The 21,606-nt window shown below is 51.5% G+C and overlaps 1 protein-coding gene and 2 long non-coding RNA genes across 4 annotated transcripts in view; 1 reads left to right on the forward strand and 2 right to left on the reverse strand.

Annotated features, from left to right (window-relative positions):
- Positions 1-338: 338 nt before the first annotated feature.
- LOC309862822 lies at positions 339-4,259 on the reverse strand. Its single transcript, XR_014310725.1, has 3 exons — positions 3,219-4,259; positions 2,250-2,418; positions 339-1,768 (listed from the first exon to the last, which is right to left on the reverse strand). It is a non-coding gene; the product is annotated as an uncharacterized lncRNA (long non-coding RNA).
- A 991-nt stretch (positions 4,260-5,250) lies between these two features.
- On the reverse strand, positions 5,251-11,103 carry LOC309862821. Its single transcript, XR_014310724.1, has 3 exons — positions 10,773-11,103; positions 6,278-6,424; positions 5,251-6,078 (listed from the first exon to the last, which is right to left on the reverse strand). It is a non-coding gene; the product is annotated as an uncharacterized lncRNA (long non-coding RNA).
- Positions 11,104-11,187: 84 nt separating this feature from the next.
- LETM1 (leucine zipper and EF-hand containing transmembrane protein 1) overlaps positions 11,188-21,606 on the forward strand; it is a 37,892-nt gene continuing 27,473 nt past the window's right edge. Inside the window, exons 1-2 of one of the 2 annotated variants that reach the window (XM_082727082.1) lie at positions 11,188-11,555; positions 15,431-15,491. In XM_082727082.1, the coding sequence (XP_082583208.1) occupies positions 11,477-11,555; positions 15,431-15,491 (140 nt within the window). In that variant the 5' untranslated portion in view covers positions 11,188-11,476. The remainder of the gene's footprint in view (positions 11,556-15,430; positions 15,492-21,606) is intronic. The other variant, XM_082727083.1, reaches the window with a different exon arrangement.

Genomic DNA, 21,606 nt, shown 5'->3' on the forward strand with positions numbered 1-21,606 from the left:
TCACTTTCAGCAGAGAACACTACATGAGATCCTAATGCGTGCAGTGCCCTAGCAGGGTGCTGGAGATCCTGAGAAACCAGAAGAAACCCTTCCCCCAGAAGTCACTGCCAGAACTCACCAGGAGCTCCTGGAAAGATTGCATTTTGCCATATTATCCCTCTGGCTGAGGGAAGAGGCTCCCAGACCTGGATCCTGCTGAGGCACAAACTTGAAAAAACGGCACTTTTTAAATCCTGCAGTACAGGACAAATACCACCATATCTCCTCTAATTTCACAGATTTGAAATTAAATCTCCTCTTCTGGGAAAAAAAAAATGCATTTAGAATAGTGTGATTGATATGCAAATTTATTCAAAGTATGCAAATACATGTTTAGATTTTCCTGAAGAAAGTTATTTGGGACTGGCTGGTCTTTTCCCGCCCAGTGCAAGCTTTGCCTGGCTGTCTCATAGAGGTCCTGAGCCCTTTTCAGCAAGTCTGGCCAGTAGGACAGCCCCCCAGCCCTGCACACTCCAGGGGCCTTGCCCTGTGGGGACGTATTTCCAGTGACTGGGACCCCCACAGGTGCTCACATATGAGGCTCCCAAAAGTGGGCTGCTGTCCCTGTGGCAATGATTTCAGTGCATACAGAGCTTGGAAATTTGTAGAGTCTGGGTAGTTCCCTGGCACTGCAGGCTGAGAAAGCATGTTCTTGAGAAACAGGTCTCGGGCAGGTGGGCGACGGCCCTGAGAGGCAAAGCCCCAAGCCTGGTGGGCTCAGAGGGATACTGGCCACCCAAAGATGGCAGCAGCCAAGACTGAACCTTGCTTGGGTTTCTTTGAGACTCCTGTCATTTCTCTGGATGAAAATTCTGGACTCAAAGGCAGGTGATTACAGATGATGGACGGCTACCCTGCTCTGGCCTTTTGAGGGGTTCAGCTGCCCTCTGTCTCAGCTCCCACAGCAGCACCCCCCTCCCCCAGCTCTCAGGCCAAGGCCAAGCTGGGCAAGGCCTTTAGGACCAGAGGACTCCAGGCCTGGTTGCTGGACCTGGGCCAAGCCCCACAACAACAGAACAAAAGATCAAGATTCATGGGGAGTCCCCTGGTCGCAAGGTCTTGCAGTGGGTCACGTTAACCACCCACTCTGGACATACAGCTCTGGAAGACACAATACAAGCTCCCCTACTTGTCCCCAGGGCGGCCTTGGCCCAAGCATGCTCTGCCTCCCTGCTCCTCCTTGCCACAGGTACTGCAGCTCATGGCTTGACCTCCCTGTAAGAGCTCCTGCCAAAGGTAAGGCCCAGACCCCTTAGCTGAAGGAGCCCCATCCCCTGCCAGGGCCAGGGTCCCTGAGGGGCCAGGCTCATTGCTGTTTCCATGGGGATGCATGCACTCTGACCCCTGCCTTTCTCCATCCCTGGGCAAATAAAGAGAGCTTCCAAGTGGAAACTGGCAGTCTTAAGCCACCCCTCCTCCCATGCCCCAGGTGGCCCCTGCCTCCAAGGAGGGGAAGGAATAAAGGCCCTTCCCCCAGCCCAGGCAGAGCAGTAGGGGTGGAAGGCCTCCCCCAACCCTCCTTCCCAGAAGCCCCTTACCCAGCCGGCACACTCTGCTTTCCAGACTGGAAACTGGCCTTTTCCAAGGCCTGGCTCTGCCTCATCTCCCAGGCCACTTCGGTCCACAGGGGCAACCACAGGAGCAGGAGCTGCAGCCACCAGGAGCCAGCAGGCAGCACTGCAAGGATCCTTAGGGTCACATGGTCCAACTCTCCATGTAGTGGGAGTCCCTGTCAGGCAGGGAAGATGGGCATGCAGACTGAAACCTGCCTGAGGAGACTCCACCCCAGTTGCCCCCAAAAGCTGCTTCCTGGAGATCTCACCTGAGCTAGCCTACAAGCCCCCCCAACCCCCCAGGAATTCCACTTCCTAAATCTCCTCTAATCTAGCCTCTCTCCAGTAGGAGGCAGCTTTCTCCCCCTCCAGTCCATTCTCTACATCAACCAGAATTTTTCTAAACCACAAAACTGACCATGTCCCCCAACTATTTAAAATCATGCTAAGTCTCCCCAGTGCCCCTTACACAAAACCCACTCCTCAGCCAGCCTTGTGTTGGACGTCCAGCTCTGCCTCTCCAACCCAGCCCTCCCCCCAGAGCTCCTAGTCTGAAGCTGACTCCCCTCTAGATGGCAACCCTTGGACAGCCACGCACATCCACCCTGTGAAGATATCAAATTGAACTTTGCCCTGTGTCCCCATGCCAGATCTTACCTGCGATAGCACTTTCTCTAGAAGCCTCCTCTGACTCCTCCCAGGCTGGCTGCGTCCTCTTGGAGGGTATGCACAGCCCTGTGTTTATCTCCAGGAGGCACTGCTGCCTGGGGCTGGACAGCCAGTCTTCTAGTCCTGGTCCCCCTTGAACAGGTTCCTTAGGGCCCCACTAAAATACCATAGAACAACACAAAGTTATTGTTTCACAGTTTTGAAGGCTGGAAGCCTGAAGCTGAGGCCTATGTAAGGCCATGCTTCCTCTGAGGCTCTCAGTGAGCATCTTCCCAGGCTCTTCCCAGCTTCTGGTGATAGTGGGCAAGCCTTGGTGTTCCTGGGTTCCTATCAGCAACACTGCACTCCCAGGCTCTGTCTCACATGGTCTCATTTCCTTTGTGTCCACCTATTTTGTCTTCTTTCTTTCTTTTTTTTTTTTTAAAGATCTTAATTATTTATTTGACAGACAGATATCTCAAGTAGGCAAAGAGGCAGGCAGAGAGAGAGGAGGAAGCAGGCTCCCTGCTGAGCAGAGAGCCCCATGTGGGGCTCCATCCCAGGACCCTAGGATCATGACCTGAGCCAAAGGCAGAGGCTTTAACTCACTGAGTCACCCAGGCGCCCCTCTTTCTTTCTTTTTAAAAAAACTTTAATTTTTAAGTAATCTCTACACCTGAAGTGGGGCTCAATCAATTTTGAGAGCAAGCGTCGCTTGTTCCACCAACTGAGCCAGCCAGGGGTCCCTATTTTCCCTTCTCCTAAGGACGCCAGTCCTAAGTCCGCTTAAGGACTTCTTAATTTGATTACATCTGCAAAGACCCTGTTTCCAAATAAGGTCGCATTCACAGTTAGGGGAGTTAGGCCTTGAACGTATCTTTTATTGAACAAAGTACAACCCACATCTCCCTTATTAACTGCACGACCTTGGGCAGGGTGTGAGGCTTCCGTGTGCACAGTGTGGCAGTAGTGCCGTACCCGCTGCAGGAGTGGCTGGGAGTTAGGAATGGCCGCTTCCCTAAGGGCACGTGGTCCCATTTGCCCCGCTGCCCTCCCTCGAGTGATGGTCCCATTTACCCCGCTGCCCTCCCATCGGGTGATGGCCCGGGCAGTCGCCGCGTGGGCGGCGGAACCGGAGCGGCGCGGGTTCAGCGGGGCAGGAAAGCTCGCACGTTCCGGCCGAGGGATAAGGAGGCGGCGCCCGGGCTGCGGAGGTTAGAAACCTGCCCCAGCGGGGTACGCAGAGCTCCAGCCGTCCTGGCCCCGACCCACAAATCCCGCCCGCTCCATTGGCCACGCGCCGCGAGGCCCCGCCCCCGCCCGGCCCTGCCAGTGGCCGGCTACCCGGCTCCTCTTCCTCTGACCCTCGGCCGCCGGGGTGTCGCCAGCTCAGTGAGTCTCGTGGCTTCCGCCTAGGGAACCGAGGGCAGCGATGAGAAGACGGGCGATCTTCGCCGTGCCGCGCCCACCCCTGCACCGCCCTCCTCCGCGGGGACTGCCCCAGGTGGAGGACCACCAGTCAGGGCGCCCTGGCCAGCGCTGCCCACCCACTCAGGTTTTCGCTGAAGAAACATTGTTTTGTGCTAAAGTTGCGCTTCTTTTTCTAATTATGAAGACTGCAGAAAATTAAAACCCAAAACATATTAGGGTGCCTGGGTGGCTCAATCGATAAGCGTCTGCCTTCCGCTTAGGTCATGATCCCAAGGTCGTGGGATCCAGCCCCATGTCAGGCTCCCTGGCCTGCTTTTCCCTTTCCCACTGCCCCAGCTTGTCTTCCCTCTCTCGCTGTCTTTGCGTGTCAAATAAATAAAATCTTAAACACACACACACACACACACACACACACACATCCAAAACATCAAAGAGAAGAAAATGAAAGTTCTTTGCAGGCTCTGGGCCTGCCACTAGGTGTAAGAACTGGTAAAATCTTGGGGAACTCTTTGGGGCACTTCTTTTTGGACTAGTGACCACCTTCCCCAGCCTGAGTTGGGGACTGACTAGAGACAGCAGAAGCAGCCACTCACAGCCAGCCTAGTGGGCAGCCACACAGACACAGAACCTGGCCTCTCTTTCCCTCACTCCTGCCCCCAGCCAGATGGACTTTTTTATTTTTTTATTGTAATAAGTTTACTTTTGAAAAGATTTTGTTTATTTATTTGTCAGAGAGAGAGCGCGCACAAGCAAGGGGAGCAGCAGGCAGAGGGAGAAGCAGGCTCCCCGCTGAGCAGGGAGCCTGATGCAGGACTCAGTCTCAGGACCCTGGGATCATGACCTGAGCTGAAGGCAGACGCTTCACCAACTGAGCCACCCAGGCGTCTCTGTAATAAGGTTATATTTACAAAAAAGATACACAGGTAACAGTTGCCCACCTGTTTCCCCTAGTCTCATCAGCTCACATTTCCATGGTAGCTTTGTCAAAACTAAGAAACCAGCATCAGACCATTAACACTAAATTCTAGGCTTGATTCAGAGCTCACCAGTTTTGCCACAAATGTGGAAACATTTGTCTTTTTTTTTTTTTAAAGATTTTATTTATTTATTTGACAGAGAGAGAGATCACAAATAGGCAGAGAGACAGACAGAGAGAGAGATGAGGAGACGCAGGCTCCCTGCTGAGCAGAGAGCCCTATGTGGGACTCGGTCCCAGGCCCCTGGGATCATGACCTGAGCCGAAGGCAGAGGCCTAACCCACTGAGCCACCCAGGCGCCCCAACATTTGTCTTTTTAAAAAAGCAAATTGGAGGGCGCCTGGGTGGCTCAGTGGGTTAAAGCCTCTGCCTTCGGCTCAGGTCATGATCTCAGGGTCCTGGGATCGAGCCCCGCATCGGGCTCTCTGTTCAGCAGGGAGCCTGCTTCCCCCTCTCTCTCTGCCTGCCTCTCTGCCTCCTTGTGATCTCTGTCAAATAAATAAATAAAATCTTAAAAAAAAAAAAAAAAAGCAAATTGGATTGAGGCTAGAACAGAGAATCCTGTAGTAGATGGGCCCTCCCACTGACAACAACAATTAACATGGGCAAAACAGATGACGCAGCTGTTTTCAGGCGTGACAAAACAGGAAAGGCAGAACTACAGTCTCCAGTGAAGGGAAATTCACAAGGTACTCCTTGCCCACCCAGCTCTGTACTTGTGGCAATCCCTCACCATGGCACAGGGAGATGTGGTCCAGCCAGGGGACACCATATGACTGATCTTAGGGGCCAGTGCTGCTGTTAGAATCTGTGGAGAGGGCACTGGAGGACAGGCAAGTGTGTCAAGGGGAGTCTAAGATGTCCCACTGTCCTTGGCTGAGAATGGGACTACACATACTTGGGGTGAGGCCCCCAGACTTCCCAGACAACTGTTGTGGGAGCTCTGGGCTAGCTAGAGTGGACACCTCGCTCAAGCCCATGAATCCCTCTGACATGAAGCTGAGACACTAGGATACATCCCCTTGGAATTGGAGCTTCATCCTACAGCAAAACATTCTCTGGACACATCTTGTCTGTTACCCAAAAACTAAGTGGTTCAAAACAAACAGTAAAGGGAGATGCAGACTCCCTGCTGAGCAGGGAGCCTGATGAGGGGCTCGATCCCAGGATCCTAGGACCATCACATGCAGTTGCTTTGGTCAGGAATTGGGAAAGAGTGAGACAGCTAGTTCTGTCCTTGCAGACAAGATGATGCCCAGAGCTGCCATCATCCAAACCTTGGCTGGGGCTGCAGATAGGCTATGGGGATAGCTTTACTCGGGTGGTGCTGGCCATTGGCAGGAGGCTTCAGGTCCTCCCCGACGTGAGCCTTCTCTCAGGCTGCTTGAGTATCTTCCCAACACAGGGGCTGACTTTCCCAGAATGGGAATCTGGAGGGAAGAAGGCAGAAGCCACAGAGTGTTTAGTGATCTGAAAGCACACATGGTCATTGTCAAAGGAAGATAACAGAATCTAGAGACTATAGCATATGATCCACAACCATCAGTGAGCAACAAAGTCACTGAGCATGCAAAGAAAAAAGGAGATGTGGCCATTATCAAGGTAAAAGAACAATTAATAGAAACCAACCATTGGGGTGCCTAGGTGGCTCAGTGGGTTAAAGCCTCTGCCTTCAGCTTAGGTCATGATCCCAGGGTCCTGGGATCAAGCCCCGAATTGGGCTCTCTGCTCAGTGGGGAGCCTGCTTCTTCTTCTCTCTCTGCGTGCCTGTGATCTCTGTCAAATAAATAAATAAAATCTTAAAAAAAGAAAAGAAAAGAAAGAACCAACCATAAGCCCAGTTTTAGATATGGCAGAGAAAAACTTTAAGGCAGGTGTTTGAAGATATTCAATAAAGGAAAATATGATCTAATGAATGAAGAGAAACCTCTATGGAAAAAATAGAAGCTGTTAAAAACCACCAAATGAGGGACACCTGGGTGGCTCAGTTGGCTAAGCGTCTAACTTCAGCTCAGGTCATGATTCCAGGGTTCTGGGATCGAGTCCTATGTCAGGCTCCCTCTGCTTCTCCCCCTGCTTGCTCTCTAATGAATAAATAAAATCTTAAAAATAATAAAACCTTTAATTTTAAAGGTTTACAAAGATATACCTTGGCAGTCACACTGACTCAGCAATCCAGCTTCTAGGGATCTGTCCTTGGGTTTGTTATAATAAAGTCAGTTTTATATACAGAAACCCCTTCAAATAACAGTGGCTGAGAAAAGATGGATGTTTTCTCGATCTTAGGTAGAACAAGTCCAAGGTCGGCAGTCCAGGGTCCATCCTTTCCATCCCATTACCCACAGTGCTTGGCAGGCAGAAGGAAGCAGAAGGGTCAAGCAAAGCTGCTGAATGGATCATTTTCCAGGAAACTCAGAAACCTAAGAATGGGTGTCGCTGTGGGGAGTGAGTAGGCTTAGTCTCAGCCCCATAGACACCATTCCTGTGTACTCAAGGACCCAAATGAAAGTCTCTTCCATACTCTAGTCCGGGCCATCACCATACTCTAGTCCGGGCCAACACCCACCTGGGATGCTTTCTGCAGCTTGGTTGTGTATGATAGGGCTGGAGGCTAGTTACCTGCTCCTTTTGCTGTGTATGCCTGGCTGAGGCTGCTTTCAGTTAGAGGAAGGCATGCCTTTCCCCATGGTGCTCAAAGGTGTCCCGGCTCTTCCACCTCAAGGGCCTTGCCCTTCAGCTTCACTTCAGGCCCTTCTCCTGGGCTCACATCCTTGCACTTGCCATAGCCAATAAATGCAAGACACCCACCACCCACTGTGAACATCCCTCTTTTGCTAGCTCACTTGCTGTGGTACCTGACTCCCATGGTAGCTGACTCCCAACGCCCTTCAGGACCTGCAGCCCCACAGGCCGGTGGTTCTGCCACTTTCCACTATCCCAAGCTGCTCCCACCTTTTCCTCACTTCCCCTCATCCCATGTTTAAATTTCCCAGTCAAACCTTACAGCCACTCTTTTGCACACATCTTAAACTCTACAGTCCCTCTCTTCCTTCATCACCCTTCTGGGCAAAACTCCAACCCTGTGCAACCCAGTTTCACCTGCTCTGAGCCTAATCCTGGCCACAGGAGGGCAAACAGCTGGTCTTCCTCTGCTATCCTGATTTCTAACCTGATCCTCTAACCCAGTGTCTAACATGACCTCCCCCCAACCAGCTCCCTAACCTGACTTCTGACCTCATCCTCAACCGATCCTCTAACCTCCCTAGCTCGGGCATTTGTGCTGTGTATCCCACCTTGTTTCTTGGGACTCTTGTCACTTGTGTAAACATGGAGCGACTATGGAAGATTATGTTCAATTTGTGGGGAACATAGAGAAAAGAATAAGGCCTATAAGAAAAGAGAATAAAGAAATAAAAACAGCAGAGTCTGTGATACAAAAACAGACCCATTGCCAGGATTCTGTGCACTTGGACTGTTGCATGAGTAGGCGGGGTGCAAGAAGGCAGCCACTGACGTGGCATTAAGGGTATGGATGGCAAGCTGGTAGGATGCCAGGTTTCTACTTGTTTGTTTTTTTAAAATTTTATTTATTTGACAGAGAGATCACAAGTAGGCAGAGAGGCAGACAAAGAGAGGGGGAAGCAGGCTCCCCGCTGAGCAGAGAGCCCGATGCGGGGCTCAATCCCAGGACCCTGAGATCAGGACCCGAGCTCGAGGCAGTGGCTTAACCCATTGAGCCACCCAAGTGCCCCTACTTGTTTTTTTAATTCTTATTTTTTAAAGATTTTATTTATTTATTTGACAGATAGAGATCATAAGTAGGCAGAGAGGCAGGCAGAGACAGAGGGAGGAAGCAAGCTCCCTGCCAAGCAGAGAGCCCGACGTGGGGCTCGATCCCAGGACCCTGAGATCATGAACTGAGCTGAAGACAGAGGCTTCAACCCACTGAGCCACCCAGGTGCCCTTAATTATTATTTTCATTATTAAGTAAGCTCTATGCCCCATGTAGGACTTGAACTTCTGACCCCAACATCAAGCCCTGCATGCTCTATGGATTGAGCCAGGCAGGTACCCCTCTACTTGTTTCTTTATATGCCTTTTATTTTTTTATTTTTCAAGACATTATTTATTTATTTGACAGAGAGAGAGAGAGACCACAAGTAGGCAGAGAGGCAGGCAGAGAGAGAAGGGGAAGCAGGCTCCCTGCTGAGCAGAGAGCCCAATGCAGGGCTTGATCCCAGGACCCCAAGATCATGACCCGAGCCAAAGACAGAGGCCTAACCCACTGAGCTACCCAGGCGCCCCTACACCATTTGTTTTTAAAGATTTTATTTATTTGAGAGTGAGCGAGCGAGTGCACAAAAAGGGGCGAGAGGCAAAGGGAGAAGCAGATTCCCCACCAAGCAGGGAGCCCAATGAGAGGCTCCATCCCATGACCCTGGGACCATGACCTCAGCTGAAGGCAGCCGCTTAACCGACTGAGCCACCTAGGCACCCCTTTATATTTATTTTTATAAACTTAAAATGCTTATAATAAGCACATGTTCTTTTTTTTTTTTTAAGATTTTATTTATTTATTTGACAGAGAGAGATTACAAGTACGCAGAGAGAGAGAGGAGGAAGCAGGCTCCCCGCCGAGCAGAGAGCCCGATGCGGGACTCGATCCCAGGACCCTGAGATCATGACCCGAGCCGAAGGCAGCGGCTTAACCCACTGAGCCACCCAGGCACCCGCACATGTTCTTTAGCTAATAAGAAAAACCAATAATGGGGATTGCCTGGAGAGTTCAGTTGGTTAAGCCTCTACCTTCTAGGCTCAGGTCCTAATCTCAGGGTCCTGGGATGGAGGCCTGCATTGGGTTCCCTGCTCATCAGGGAGCCTGCGTCTCCCTCTCCCTCTGCCTCTTGCCTGGCTTGACTCTCTCAAATAAATAAAATCTTTGAAAAAGAAAGAAAGTCCAATATGGTATTGTTAAAAATGACTTTCCCTAAAATTCCACCCTACCAGTGGAGCTGCAGAAAGCATTCCAGGTGGGTGTTCACAAGCGCCCCCTCTATAGACTCTATTTTTGCTTCTCTCTCTCATGCAACCTAGGTGGGCCACAGGAGAATCATGCCAAGGGCAAGTGAGCATTGTTGCCGTATTTCCTCACACTTGGCCCCTTGGGCAGTACAGAGGCAGATGGGGCCTTCCCCCCATCCTCTGTCCTTCAAAGTCCTGCAGACACTTACAGCATTGTTAGGGACCAGCTTTGATTCTCACCCACTCTGTGGGGCTCCCTACCTGCCCGTTGATGGCTTTGGAACACGGCCTTCAGGAGCTGAGGGCCAATATCAGTTACTAGTATTAGCAAAAGCCTTCTCCTACACTTTGGACATTGGAAGGCCAGTCCTATCTGATCCTGAGCACCTTTTGCCCTGATTCAGACCTGACCCTGGGGTCCATGGACAAGAACTGTCCTTTGTTATCCCACCATTGCCTCCTGAGGGATGTATAGGATAGGGTCCTGGCTTTATGGGCTTTTGACCTTGGAGGCCTGTTTCAGGCATCAACGTACTTAGATTAACTCTGTGTATGATGTCCGTAGCGCTCACTGCCCAGTGCCAACATAAGCACTTCGTCTGGTCTCCCAAATGCCCTGCACTAACTAGCTCCCTTTTCTCCCACCTGAGAAGTGGGAGAAAATGGGAGCATCTGACAGTTCCGAAAAAGAAAACCACTGCAGGCAGGCAACTTCTTCCTGATGGTGAGGGCCGAGCCCCCCAAGAGCCATGCAATTAAACCAAGTTCAATCTCTCAAGAGCGGGGAGCCTGCTAAGATTAGGGCTTCCACACTCCTGCAGCCCAGAGAACAGTTCTGCACGGAGTAAGTACTGCCGGACCTCCCCTAAGCGGTACCCTGGGATTTACATCCACGAACAAGAAAGAGGCACGTGAGGTCAAAGGGAGGTAAAAGGCCTTCCAGGCTAAGCGTGGGATGGGGCAAAGAGGGGAGCGAGTCTCGAGGAGGAGCCTGCTGTCGCCGGGCTGGAGTGCAGGCTGGCAGGAGTTCCCTGCTGGGGGGGACCACTGAACCCCAGGACCCGCCCACCCCATCTCTCCCTGCCTGCTTTCCCTGCATCACCTCCTCCGTCCCTGTACGACCATGGCGAACAGAACCTCATCTTAGGAAAGGGGAGCTTGGGCTAAAAGGTCCGCTCTGGGTGGAAAGTCTTCTGGAGCAGGTGTCTGAGCTCAGCTGAGAGGGTCAACCCGCGATCTGGGGGCGCCGCTCTAGGCCCGGCCCCAGGGAGGGCCCCTCGGGGCTACGCGCGCCGGCCGGGGACGAGACCGACAATAAGCACCCGCTCCGCCACCCAAACCTGGCGAACCGCGTGGCTCCATACGGCCCTCCCCCGAGCGCCCGCAGCGGCAAGCACCGCCACCCTCCGCCTGCACCGACCCGGAAGGGCCCAGCGCTCATGCGCGGCTGGCGCGACGGGCCCCAGAATTCCGCGCGGTCTCAGGGTCTGGCCGTCGCGGGGCACGCCGGGACCCGCAGTCCGCGGCGGCGCGAGCCCGCCCTGCACCTGGCGGGCGGCGGGCACCCGAGGGGCCCAATGGGAGCGGCAGCCCGGCCGCCCCGCCCCGCGCCGCCGGACGCTGTGCGGGGACATGGCTGCCGCCGGTGCCGGGTCCTTGAGCTGAGCGCCCGCCGCCGGGAGCCAACCGTCGCCTTCAACCGTCCGCGCGGGCGGGCCGAGGCGCCGGCGGGCGGGCGAGAAGCCGCAGCCGCCGCGCAGGAGGAGGAGGCAGCAGGAGGCCCCAGCGGCCGCTGCGGCTGGGCACATGGCGTCCATCTTATTGAGGAGCTGCTGCGGCCGGGCGCCCTCTCGCCTCCCGCCGCCCCGCACCGCCGCCCCGAGGGGTAAGAAGCCGGCGCTCTGCCGACAGCGCGGGGCCTGGAGCCGGGGCTGGCGGGGTCGGGTAGGCCGGCCGAGGCCTGGGGCCGGGGCCGGCGGCCGACCGCCGACGGCGTCTGGAGGACAGGAGAAGAGGGCCGGGAGTCCGGGCGGACGGTCTCGGGCCTCGAGCCTCGGGCCTCAGCTGCCTCGCGGAAGCACAGCGCCGGCTGGCGCTCTGGTGGGGCGCTCGGACCTTGGGCTGGGGCTGGGGTCACGCGGGGCTGGGACCTTGCGCCGCCTCGCCCCTCTGCCCCGCCCTGGCCAGCCCGGTGTCGGGGTGTGGGAGCCGCGCGCGGGGCGGCGGCCTGTGACTCACTCTCGCGCCGTGACCTTAGACGCCCGGCTGCTGGCGGCGGCGTCCTGAGCGGGGTTCGGAAAGTTTTTTGAAGGGAGCGCGCTAACGGCCAGTCTTAGGACGATCTAGGCGCTCTTGTCGTAGTTAAGCTTGGTGGAACGCGGTGTTCACTCTCCGGGGAAGTCGTGCCCTTGGGACACGTTTAGGACTCCTTGAGATGAGATGGCCAGGATCTGCGGGCTTGTAGGACATCCGCAGCGCCGGTATTCTAGTACTGTTTACGTGTTTGTAGAGCGGACCCCTGGCCTTGCTCCGGATGGCCCCAGGCAGGTCCCCTGGTATCCCCAGCCTCTGTGATCCTGCTGTCCACATAGAGATCACACCTAACTCGGGGCTCTTAGGGGTCCGTCCATATGTCAGTAGCCCAGACTCCCTTCTTGATTCTTTTTACATTAACCTGAGTTTGTTCCTTATTTGTTAAGATTAGGATTTCCCTTACAAGTATTAGAGGCTCAAGTGAAATATATTTGAAAGTACTTTAGGATTCACAAAAGCACACCCAAGAAACATAATTCTTGTAATTTTTAACAGTAATGACTGTTGGCTGCTTAGAACTTTGGAGCAATGAAAAAGGCACTGAGGAGCGGGAGTTGACGGTGTGAATGGTCTGGGTGTCCAGGTCCGTCTGCTGTTCGAGTTCTTGTAACTCTTCCCTGTTAAGCATGGTAATAAAAATACTCTGGCCACTTCAGGTTTCTGTAGCACGTTCACAGTTTAAAAGTGAGCAGAATTTGTTTTTGTGGTTGTGTCATTCTGGGAATACAGATGTTTCTTGTAGTTAGCACTGTTCTTTATTATACAGGAAGGGGCTGAGAGAGGCTTGGACATTAGGTTTGCTGTAGGACCAACAGGGAATCCAGAGCCTGGGAGACCCACGGCTGGACTCCAAATCCAGTCTTGAACCTTCCAGAACATTCCTGGCTGGGCGCAGTAGCCGTTTTCTGCAGCAAGTTTCCCCAGTATTAACTTTTTCTATCAGTGTGGCTCATTGTCACAATTAGTGAACCAACATTGGTACATTGCTATTAACTGAGCTCCATACTGTATTCAGATTTCTTTTATTCTGTCTCACACTTTTTAAAATTTTATTTATTTTATTTTAAAGATTTTATTTATTTATTTGAGGGAGAGACAGAGAGAGCATGAGTGAGGAGAAGGTCAGAGGGAGAAGCAGACTCCCCAAGGAGCTGGGAGCCAGATGCGGGACTCGATCCCTGGACTCCGGGATCCTGACCTGAGCTGAAGGCAGTTCTTAACTAGCTGAGCCACTCAGGTGCCCTCTGTCCCACACTTTATTCTGATTTTTTTACTTTGTTATTTACATACTTTCTATTCACCTTTGTTTTTTATTAGTACCTTTCCTTTATTGTGCACATATTTTGTTTCTGATTTCTTGCTGCACCCCAGGACCTTACCCAGGACACCACATTACAGATTACAGGTTGTAGTTATTTCTCTTTAGTCTTGGCTGTGACACGTTTCTCAGGGTTTTCTTGACAGTTTTGAGGACTGTTCAGCTCTGTTGTAGAATCCCAACCTTCAGGGAGGGGAGAGGGTCTGGGAATTGACATTGATTTCCAGTGGCCTAGGGTGTGATCAGTCATGTCTAGGTAATGAAGAAAAGAATTCTTGACTAAGGGGGCTTGGGGAGCATTGGACTTAGTGGCATCTGTAGATGCCAAGCCCACAGGGACACAGACTCCTGCACTCAGAAGTCTTCTACACCATGCACTATGTGCCTCCCCATCTGGCTGGTCCTCATGTCCTTTATAATAAACTGTAATAGTAGAGAATTTTCCTGAGTTCTGTGTTGTTGCAGAGAATTAATAAAACTCAGAGTGGTGATGGGAACCCTCCTATTTGTAATTGGCAGAGGTGTGGGTGACCTGAGGACCCTATTTGCAACTGGTGTCTGAAGCTGAGCAGTGTTGTGGGACTGAAGCCTTAATAACCGTGGGGGTGCACTAACTCCAGATAGGGTCAGACAGAACCGACTAGTAGGCTCTCTAGCTAGGGCCAGAGAGTTGGAGAATTGGTTATGGGGACAGGGATTAAAGGGACTTATAGAAGGAGGAAATGGCCCATCTATAGCCGGTATCCCCGAGTCCTCCCCCTGGACCCCTCAGGAGCAGGCTCCTTGGAGGGCTGGGGAAACCTTCCAAGGGTGGAGATTGTGAGAAGGGGCCACGTAGGACAGGGGATGTGCAGTTCACATAATATAGTGATGGGAGGGCAGGCCAAGGAGCTCTGGGAGCTGTGACAGCTTGTCTCCTTGCTGGGGGGAGGCGGGTATGGGGCTGGGAGCCATGGTTGAGCCATGTTCTTGAGGTGTGGGGCTGGCTCAGGTCTGGCACACTTCTGTTCGGTCCTCAGCTGGAGTAAGAAGGGCTTCGTGTTACTAAAAATGTAGTGTTTGAAGTATAAAAGATTATGAATTGTGGTAACCACTTGGGAGCCCAGAGCCCAGCTTAAACAAGACTGTCACCTATACTACAAGGTCCCGAATTTGATGGAAAGTTGCCTGTGATAACACTGGGTTTCTCTTGGGATACGTAAAGTGACAAGTAGAAGTCTTTGTCTCCAGAGGATCTGCCGGGAGCTGCTTGGGTCTCCCCTGCCTGGCCTGCTCGAAGGGTGTTTTGGGCTGGTACCTGTCCCCTGTTGTGCCCATCTTCTCTCCCTTCTCACTCTGGTTCCCAGACTAAACCCTCAACACGCCGCACCTGTGTATTCCTGCTGCCTCAGGGTCTTAGGGTGCCAGCCTGCCTTTCCAGCCTTGTGGCCTGGCACCCTGTCAGCATGGTGCCTCTGGCCCCATGGCCCCCATATTTGTCACGTTCCCTCCGCAGGTGGTCTCCACAGCACAGGGCTTGATCCCAGGTAAGCCCAGGCATTGGTCTTGAGAACGAACTCTGAATTTTATGCTTACGGAAACCACACTGAGTTAGAAAAAGTGTCAAAAATACACCAAAATCATTAAAGTATGCTGTACACTCACCAGTACTGTTTATCCAAGAAACAGCTTGCTCTTAGCGTCTGTTTTACCAGTAATTCTCATACCCCTCGCCCCCTCCTGTGAGCAGAGAAGGTGTTGGGCTGTATGCATGGGGTCCTTGTTGCTCTGTGGGGTGTCTGTGCATTGAGGGTCCCATGCAGCCTGGCATCAGCTGGAGTGAGTCGGGAGTGGTCCTGCCTGGGGAGACCCCCCAGGCCTGGGCTCTGTGGACCCTGTGTGAAATCCAGTATCCCTGGTGGGGGTGTTTGAAGCCCAGGGCTGTTTAAGATTCCCCTTCTTTCTAGGGCTATCCCAAGACCCTGTGTTCCTAACTGAACAGACCCTTCAGTTAGCAGCACTCTGAAAACTTCCAACACTCAGAACAGAATTCCAGAGACTTACTCTGCAAGAGACTGTAAAAGGTGAAATCAGTCTGCAGCCCCTGGTTTGAGATTTACATTCTTGTTTTCTCCTTGTCTTTATCGTAGGTACTCTGAGAGATCGTGCCTGCCTCAGCTGTGCCAACACCGTGGGGCTGATAAATCACCTGTAAGTCAACACGTCACTGTGCATCCCTTTTAAGTGGGAGCTTGAAAATGCTTGAGTGCTGTGTGACTCCTGATTTTGGGGGGATGATTAGTCTACCCTCCTGTTCTTTAACCTCATATGTTATTGGAACTTGGGAAAATAAACATTCATGATCCTAGTACCTGTTGTAAATATTATTACATTTTGGTGAATTTTATTCTGGTCTTTTCTTCATGTGTCTGTTTTTGAAAAGTGTGTACTTACTGTGCACCATGTGCTTTTCCACATTCCCACGGCTGTTTGTCTGTGGGTTTTCATGTACTTGTGCAAGGAGACATAGGCTGCACCAAGACCCTCCCTCGAACCCCGTTTGGTCCTTTGTAGAGCATTGTGTTGAGTGACTGTTGGCCGCAGGGCTTGCCCCCACCTCCTGGGGGATGTGTGGGATGTGGTGGACTTAGCCCTTCCCTGTGGTGGTACTTTGTGAGGCTGAAGGACTTCCTTGGGGGAGTGGCATCCATACTTCCCTGTCCACTGTCATACGTGGACTCAAACGTCCCTCAGGGTTCCTGTGCTCTCCCACCCACCATTCCCTCTGCCCGGCATCCCCGAGCATAGTTTCCTTCTGATCAGCTTCCCCACCTATGTGGTTGGATTCCCAGACCTGTCTCTTGACTCCCAGGCCCTTGTCCACTTGCCCCAGATACCCAGAGTAGAGCCTGTCTCTCCCTTCGGACAGCCCAGATTCTTCCAATCTGGGAGTACAGACATCTTTCCCAATTGCTGTCCAGCTGACCCCTTACAACCACAGAGCTATAGGGTCTTCTGAGTTTTCTTATAATTTGAGCTTGTTCATTTATCACTTCATCTTGTCTATAACACTTTTCTGGAGAATGCTTCCTGGAACAGATTTAATTCCCTAAAATAAAAACTATGTAAGTCATACCCAAAAACTTGGTTGATGGTGAAGCAAAATTGTGTTTAAACACAGGGGGCTTGAGAGGCTTTTCTTGCATTTGTGAGAGTCTTTGTGGAATGGGGTTGGCACAGGTGCAGTGTATGGTGGGGACACGGAAGAGTCTGACTCAGAGCCCCTCCCAGCAGCAATCTTTGCTGGCCCCTGCATGTGGCAAGAGTACTCCCCACCTGGCTCTTGGGTTTGATTTTTTTAAAACAGGATTTTATTTATTAGAGAGAGGGAGAGAGTGTGTGTGTTCACAAGCAGGGGGAGCTGCAGGGAGAGGGAGAGGCAGACTCCCTGCTGAGCAGGGAGCCAGATGTGGGGCTCGATCCCAGGACCCCAGGATCGTGACATGAGCCAAAGGCAAATGCTTATCTACCTGAGCCACCTAGGCACCCTGATCTTGGGTTTGATTTTAAAGATTTTATTTATTTATTTTAGAGTAGGTGTTGGGGGAGAGGCAATCCCGAGCAGACTCCCCACTGAGTTCCGAGCACAGCATAGGGCCTCCTCCCACATCCCCAGGATCACGGCCTGAGCTGAAATCAAGAGTTAGCTGCTCAACCGACAGAGCCACCCAGGTACCCCTGGGTTTGATTTTATTTTATTTTATTTTTATTTTTATTTTTTTTAAAGATTTTATTTATTTATTTGATAGAGAGAGATCACAAGTAGATGGAGAGGCAGGCAGAGAGAGAGAGAGAGAGAGAGATGGAAGCAGGCTCCTTGCTGAGCAGAGAGCCTGACGCGGGACTCGATCCCAGGACCCTGAGATCATGACCTGAGCCGAAGGCAGCAGCTTAACCCACTGAGCCACCCAGGCGCCCACCCCTGGGTTTGATTTTAATTAGATTTCTCTTTTGACCAGTGTAAGATGTTGTTGTCATAAGCTCTTTCTTTTTATGATACGGAGCCATTGATGAATGTTCATAGAACATCTTTACTCTTGCCAAAGTGTGCATTTCTAGATTTAATTCTAAAGCAAATTCTGTAATCCACGGGTAACCCTCTCAGGGGCATGGGGCCCAGCGCGAGGCTGGAAGCAGGGGCTGCTGATCCCGGGGTGCAACTCCCGCTTGCCATAAAGCCTCTTAAGACCAGCTCTTGGTTTTTTTCAAGACAACCTAGAAGTCTGGGTTTTTGTGTGAAATGTCTGGTTTCTAGGTACCAGACCTCTAAGGAAGGTTAGAGGACTGCGGTGGGGGCTGGTTCACCTGCATGAACCACTCGGCGGGGGGGCAGGGGTGGTGGTGCTGCCAATCAGTGACCCCAGCAGCCTGCAGAGCCTTCCGTGCCCTTTTCTCTTGCATGGGACACTTGTGTCTGAGTGGTCTGCGCCTGACATTTGCCCAGGTGAGGCCTCCTGCTGGCTTTTATCTGCAGGGGACCAGGCCTGGAATACTTCCTTTCTGGACAGTCCTTCTGGGTTTACTTCTGAATTATTTCAGTTCTAAAGTGGTCTTTTTGGGATTGTAACTGGATTGTCCTCAAAACCATAAAATCAGGGCTCCTGGGGGGATTAGTCAGTGTCTGCCCTCAGCTCAGGTCATCGTCCTAGGGTCCTGGGATTGAGCCCCTCAACAGGGAGTCTGCTTCTCCTTCTCCCTCTGCTGCTCCCCCTGCTAGTGCATGCACTCTCTCTCTCTTTTTCTCAAATGAATAAAATCTTTTTAAAAACCCATAAAATTGTTGGGGAATATTAACTTAAAGGTGCCTACAGTTTCTTAGGGAGTTAGCTGTTTTCTTTAGTAAGACCTTTTCTCTTGTTTCAGGAAGAGGTCTGTCATTTTCTTTATCTGGGCCACACCTGGTGCCTCTAAGAGGATGCCCAGACATGTTGGGTGTGGTGTCCCTGGGTCTTCTTTTTCATTATTTTTCTACGTGATCATTGCTGGCATGTAAGTCACCAGTTTTCTTGTGTCCAGCCACTTCTCACAGCTCGTTTATCGTGTTCTAGCTCACATGGTACCACCTGTCCTTGGAGGCGTGGTCTGCTGGGGCCCGGTGCCCTGTGCATCTCTCCTTCTGGTGCCCGTGCTTCTGCTTTCCCACTTCCTCAGCCGCTGGGCCTGGTGTCCAAGCAGCTGCGTTGTCAGTCCAGCAAACAGTGGAGTGTCTAGTATTTGGCCTGTGTCATGTTAGATTTTGTTTTTAGTACTCTCTGCCCTGTATTTTTATTCCTGTTTTTGTTAGGTATGGATGTTGAATTTTTCAACCACCTTTTAAGAGTCAAATGTACTTGCATTTAAGATTCATATTAAAACATTAAAATTGGGGCATCTGGGTGGCTCAGTGGGTTAAAGCCTCTGCCTTTGGCTCAGGTCATGATCCCAGGGTCCTGGGATCCAGCCTCACATCGGGCTCTCTGCTCAGTGGGGAGTCTGCTCCCCGCCACCAAACCTGCCTTTCTGCCCACTTGTGATCTCCAACTGTCAAATAAATAAATTTAAAAATCTAAAAAAAAAAAAAAAACCATAAAAACTGGGGCACTGGATGGCTCAGTAGGTTAAGCCTCTGCCTTTGGCTCGGGTCATGGTCTTGGGGTCCCGGGATGGAGCCCCGCGTTGGGCTCATTGCTCGGCGGGGAGCCTTCTTCCCCCTCTCTCTCTGCCTACTTGTGGTCTCTCTCTCTTTCTGTGAAATAAAAACCAAATAAATGAACTTAAAAACTGCTTTATTAATACACATTTTTTTACAAGTTAACAATTTGTAGAAAGTTAAGTGCTTTCTTTAGAAAGTTAAGCAATGTGAGGCACCTGCTGGCTCAGTTGGTGGAGTGGGTGACTCTTCCTCTCAAGGCTGTGAGTTCGAGCCCCATGTTGTGTGTAGAGCGTACTTAAAAATAAATTAAAGAAGATTATAGGGAAAAGGAAAAAAAAAGAATTTTGAGCAGTGGGAACCAAAAAGCTGTTCAGATGAACAGCTATACTTCAAATGAGAGGTTACAGGTGAGAATTGAAGTCTTTATCAGTCTCAGCATCCTGGCCATGTTGCTTTTTCCTTTTGCTGGTTCAGTATAAGAAATACTGAGCCAGGGGTGCCTGGGTGGCTCAGTGGGTTGAGCCGCTGCCTTCGGCTCAGGTCATGATCTCAGGGTCCTGGGATCGAGTCCCGCATCGGCCTCTCTGCTCAGCAGGGAGCCTGCTTCTCTCTCTCTCTCTGCCTGCCTCTCTGTCTACTTGTGACCTCTGTCTGTCAAATAAATAAAATCTTAAAAAAAAGAAAGAAAGAAAGAAAGAAATACTGAGCCACACGGTTAAGGACAGTGACCCTTGAGCAAGGCAGGGAGGTGTCAGGGGCACCAACCCCTGGGCATTCGAAAACGCACATACGACTTGACTTCCCCCAGCTGAACAACAGCTAGCCACCTGTTGACTAGAAGCCTTGCTGAATTCAAACAGTCGATTCTCACTTGTCTCGTCTTTGTAGGATATGCTGCATTCTTACAATAAAGCAGGCTAGACAAAAGAAATCATAAAGCAAGTGCACTTAACAGGGCCATCCCACATTTGTGGGAAGAGCTCTGTGTATAAGCCCAGCCGCAGAAGTCCACGTGGTCCTGAGGCCAGTGTGGTGGTCACTGTGCTCTCTCTGGTGGTTCTTTTGCGATCTCAGTCTTCAGCTAAAATGGTCCAGACCCCAAAGGGTGAGCAGGTGGGAAGTTTCTGATCCAAGACAATGTCATGGCCATTGTCTAGCTGCCCTTGACCTCCTTTATCATAAAAATAAAGGTAGCAAGGGAGCCCCTAAAATTGGGAATAAGCAAACTAACTCCAGGACCTAGTCCTGGAACTCATTTGGTGGGAAGGCTGGGGCCACCAGGAGTCTTTTCCCAGAGTCTCATGTGGTTTGAGTTCTCCTGAGATGGGCTGCAGAAATGCTAAAACACTAAAAGCTGCTTCCCTGCCCCTGGAGTGCTCCTCCCATGGGGGACACTGGGTGTCACGGGGCCTCCAGGGCTCTGATAGGTGTTGAGATGTTGGCAGTGGTCTCCGGCTCCCTGGTGGAGGGGCCCCTTGTCCTGCAGGCAATCGTGGTTTCACCTCTTGTCTTTGGGCAGAGAGATGTCCTACACTTTGGAAATCACTCCTCTGGATCCTGGCACCTGTTGCTCTGTTGTTCATCTTTGCTTCCCTTCTTGCTGCTGGTATCACTTTGCCCTTGCCGGCATCATGTCCCTGAAGAATGGAAATGGGCACGTGGAGATTTGTGATTCTCCCTGTTCAGCTCAAGCCATTGTCTGGGTGAGTTGTCCCCTCAGAAACAGGACATGATAGGAATCGTGTGGCCACAGGAGTCGTGCCATTGTTAAGAGTTAGGGAAGAGCTGCAGGGAGAGCAGGTGTGGGTCCCTTTGCCTGCCATGCTGTAGTTGTGTGGCTGGTGCCACGAAGCACAGGAAATGCTGACCCTGTGAATATATTCTACTGTCAGGCACCACTTAGTTTTTCTCTTCATTTTTTTTTTTAAAGATTTTATTTATTTATTTGACAGACAGAGATCACAAGTAGGCAGAGAGGCAGGCAGAGAGAGAGGAGGAAGCAGGCTCGCCGCGGAGCAGAGAGCCCGATGTGGGACTCGATCCCAGGACCCTGGAATCATGACCTGAAAGGCAGAGGCTTTAACCCACTGAGCCACCCAGGCGCCCCTTTCTCTTCATTTTTTAAAGATTTTTAAGTCCTCTCTCCACCCAGCATGGGTCTCAAACTCAAAAGCCCGAGATCAAGAGTCAGCCTGTTCTCCTGACTGAACCAGCCAAGGTATTCATAGTTTTTCTCTTCTTGAAGGTCGCAGCAGGGGGTGTGTGTTGAGGTGGATGTGGGCATCAGCATCCTAAAGTAAAATGAGCAGCTTCAATAGGAGCCCTCAAGTTTTTTATTGCCTACAGTCTGTTCTCTAGTGACTGCGAATTTCTTGTTGACACGTTGCTTTTGCCTGGAGTGGGTTTTCCCCACTTTGAAAGGGAAGGAAAGGAAAGGAAAAGCAGGACTGGGGTCTGGCTGGTGGGAAACTGGGCCCACGGACCCTGTGTGGGTGAGGAAGGCGTGCATTTCTCAAGAGCGAGGCCAAGCCGTGGGCTCTCATGAGGTGGGGCAAAGCAGGGCACCAGCTGCTCTTGGGGAGGCAGCAGTGCCCAGATTGGGGTTACTCTAAGAAATATTTTTAAAATAACAGA

The sequence above is a fragment of the Mustela nivalis genome (genome assembly GCF_964662115.1).
Source record: "Mustela nivalis genome assembly, chromosome: 4".
NCBI classification, from domain to species: Eukaryota; Metazoa; Chordata; class Mammalia; order Carnivora; family Mustelidae; genus Mustela; species Mustela nivalis.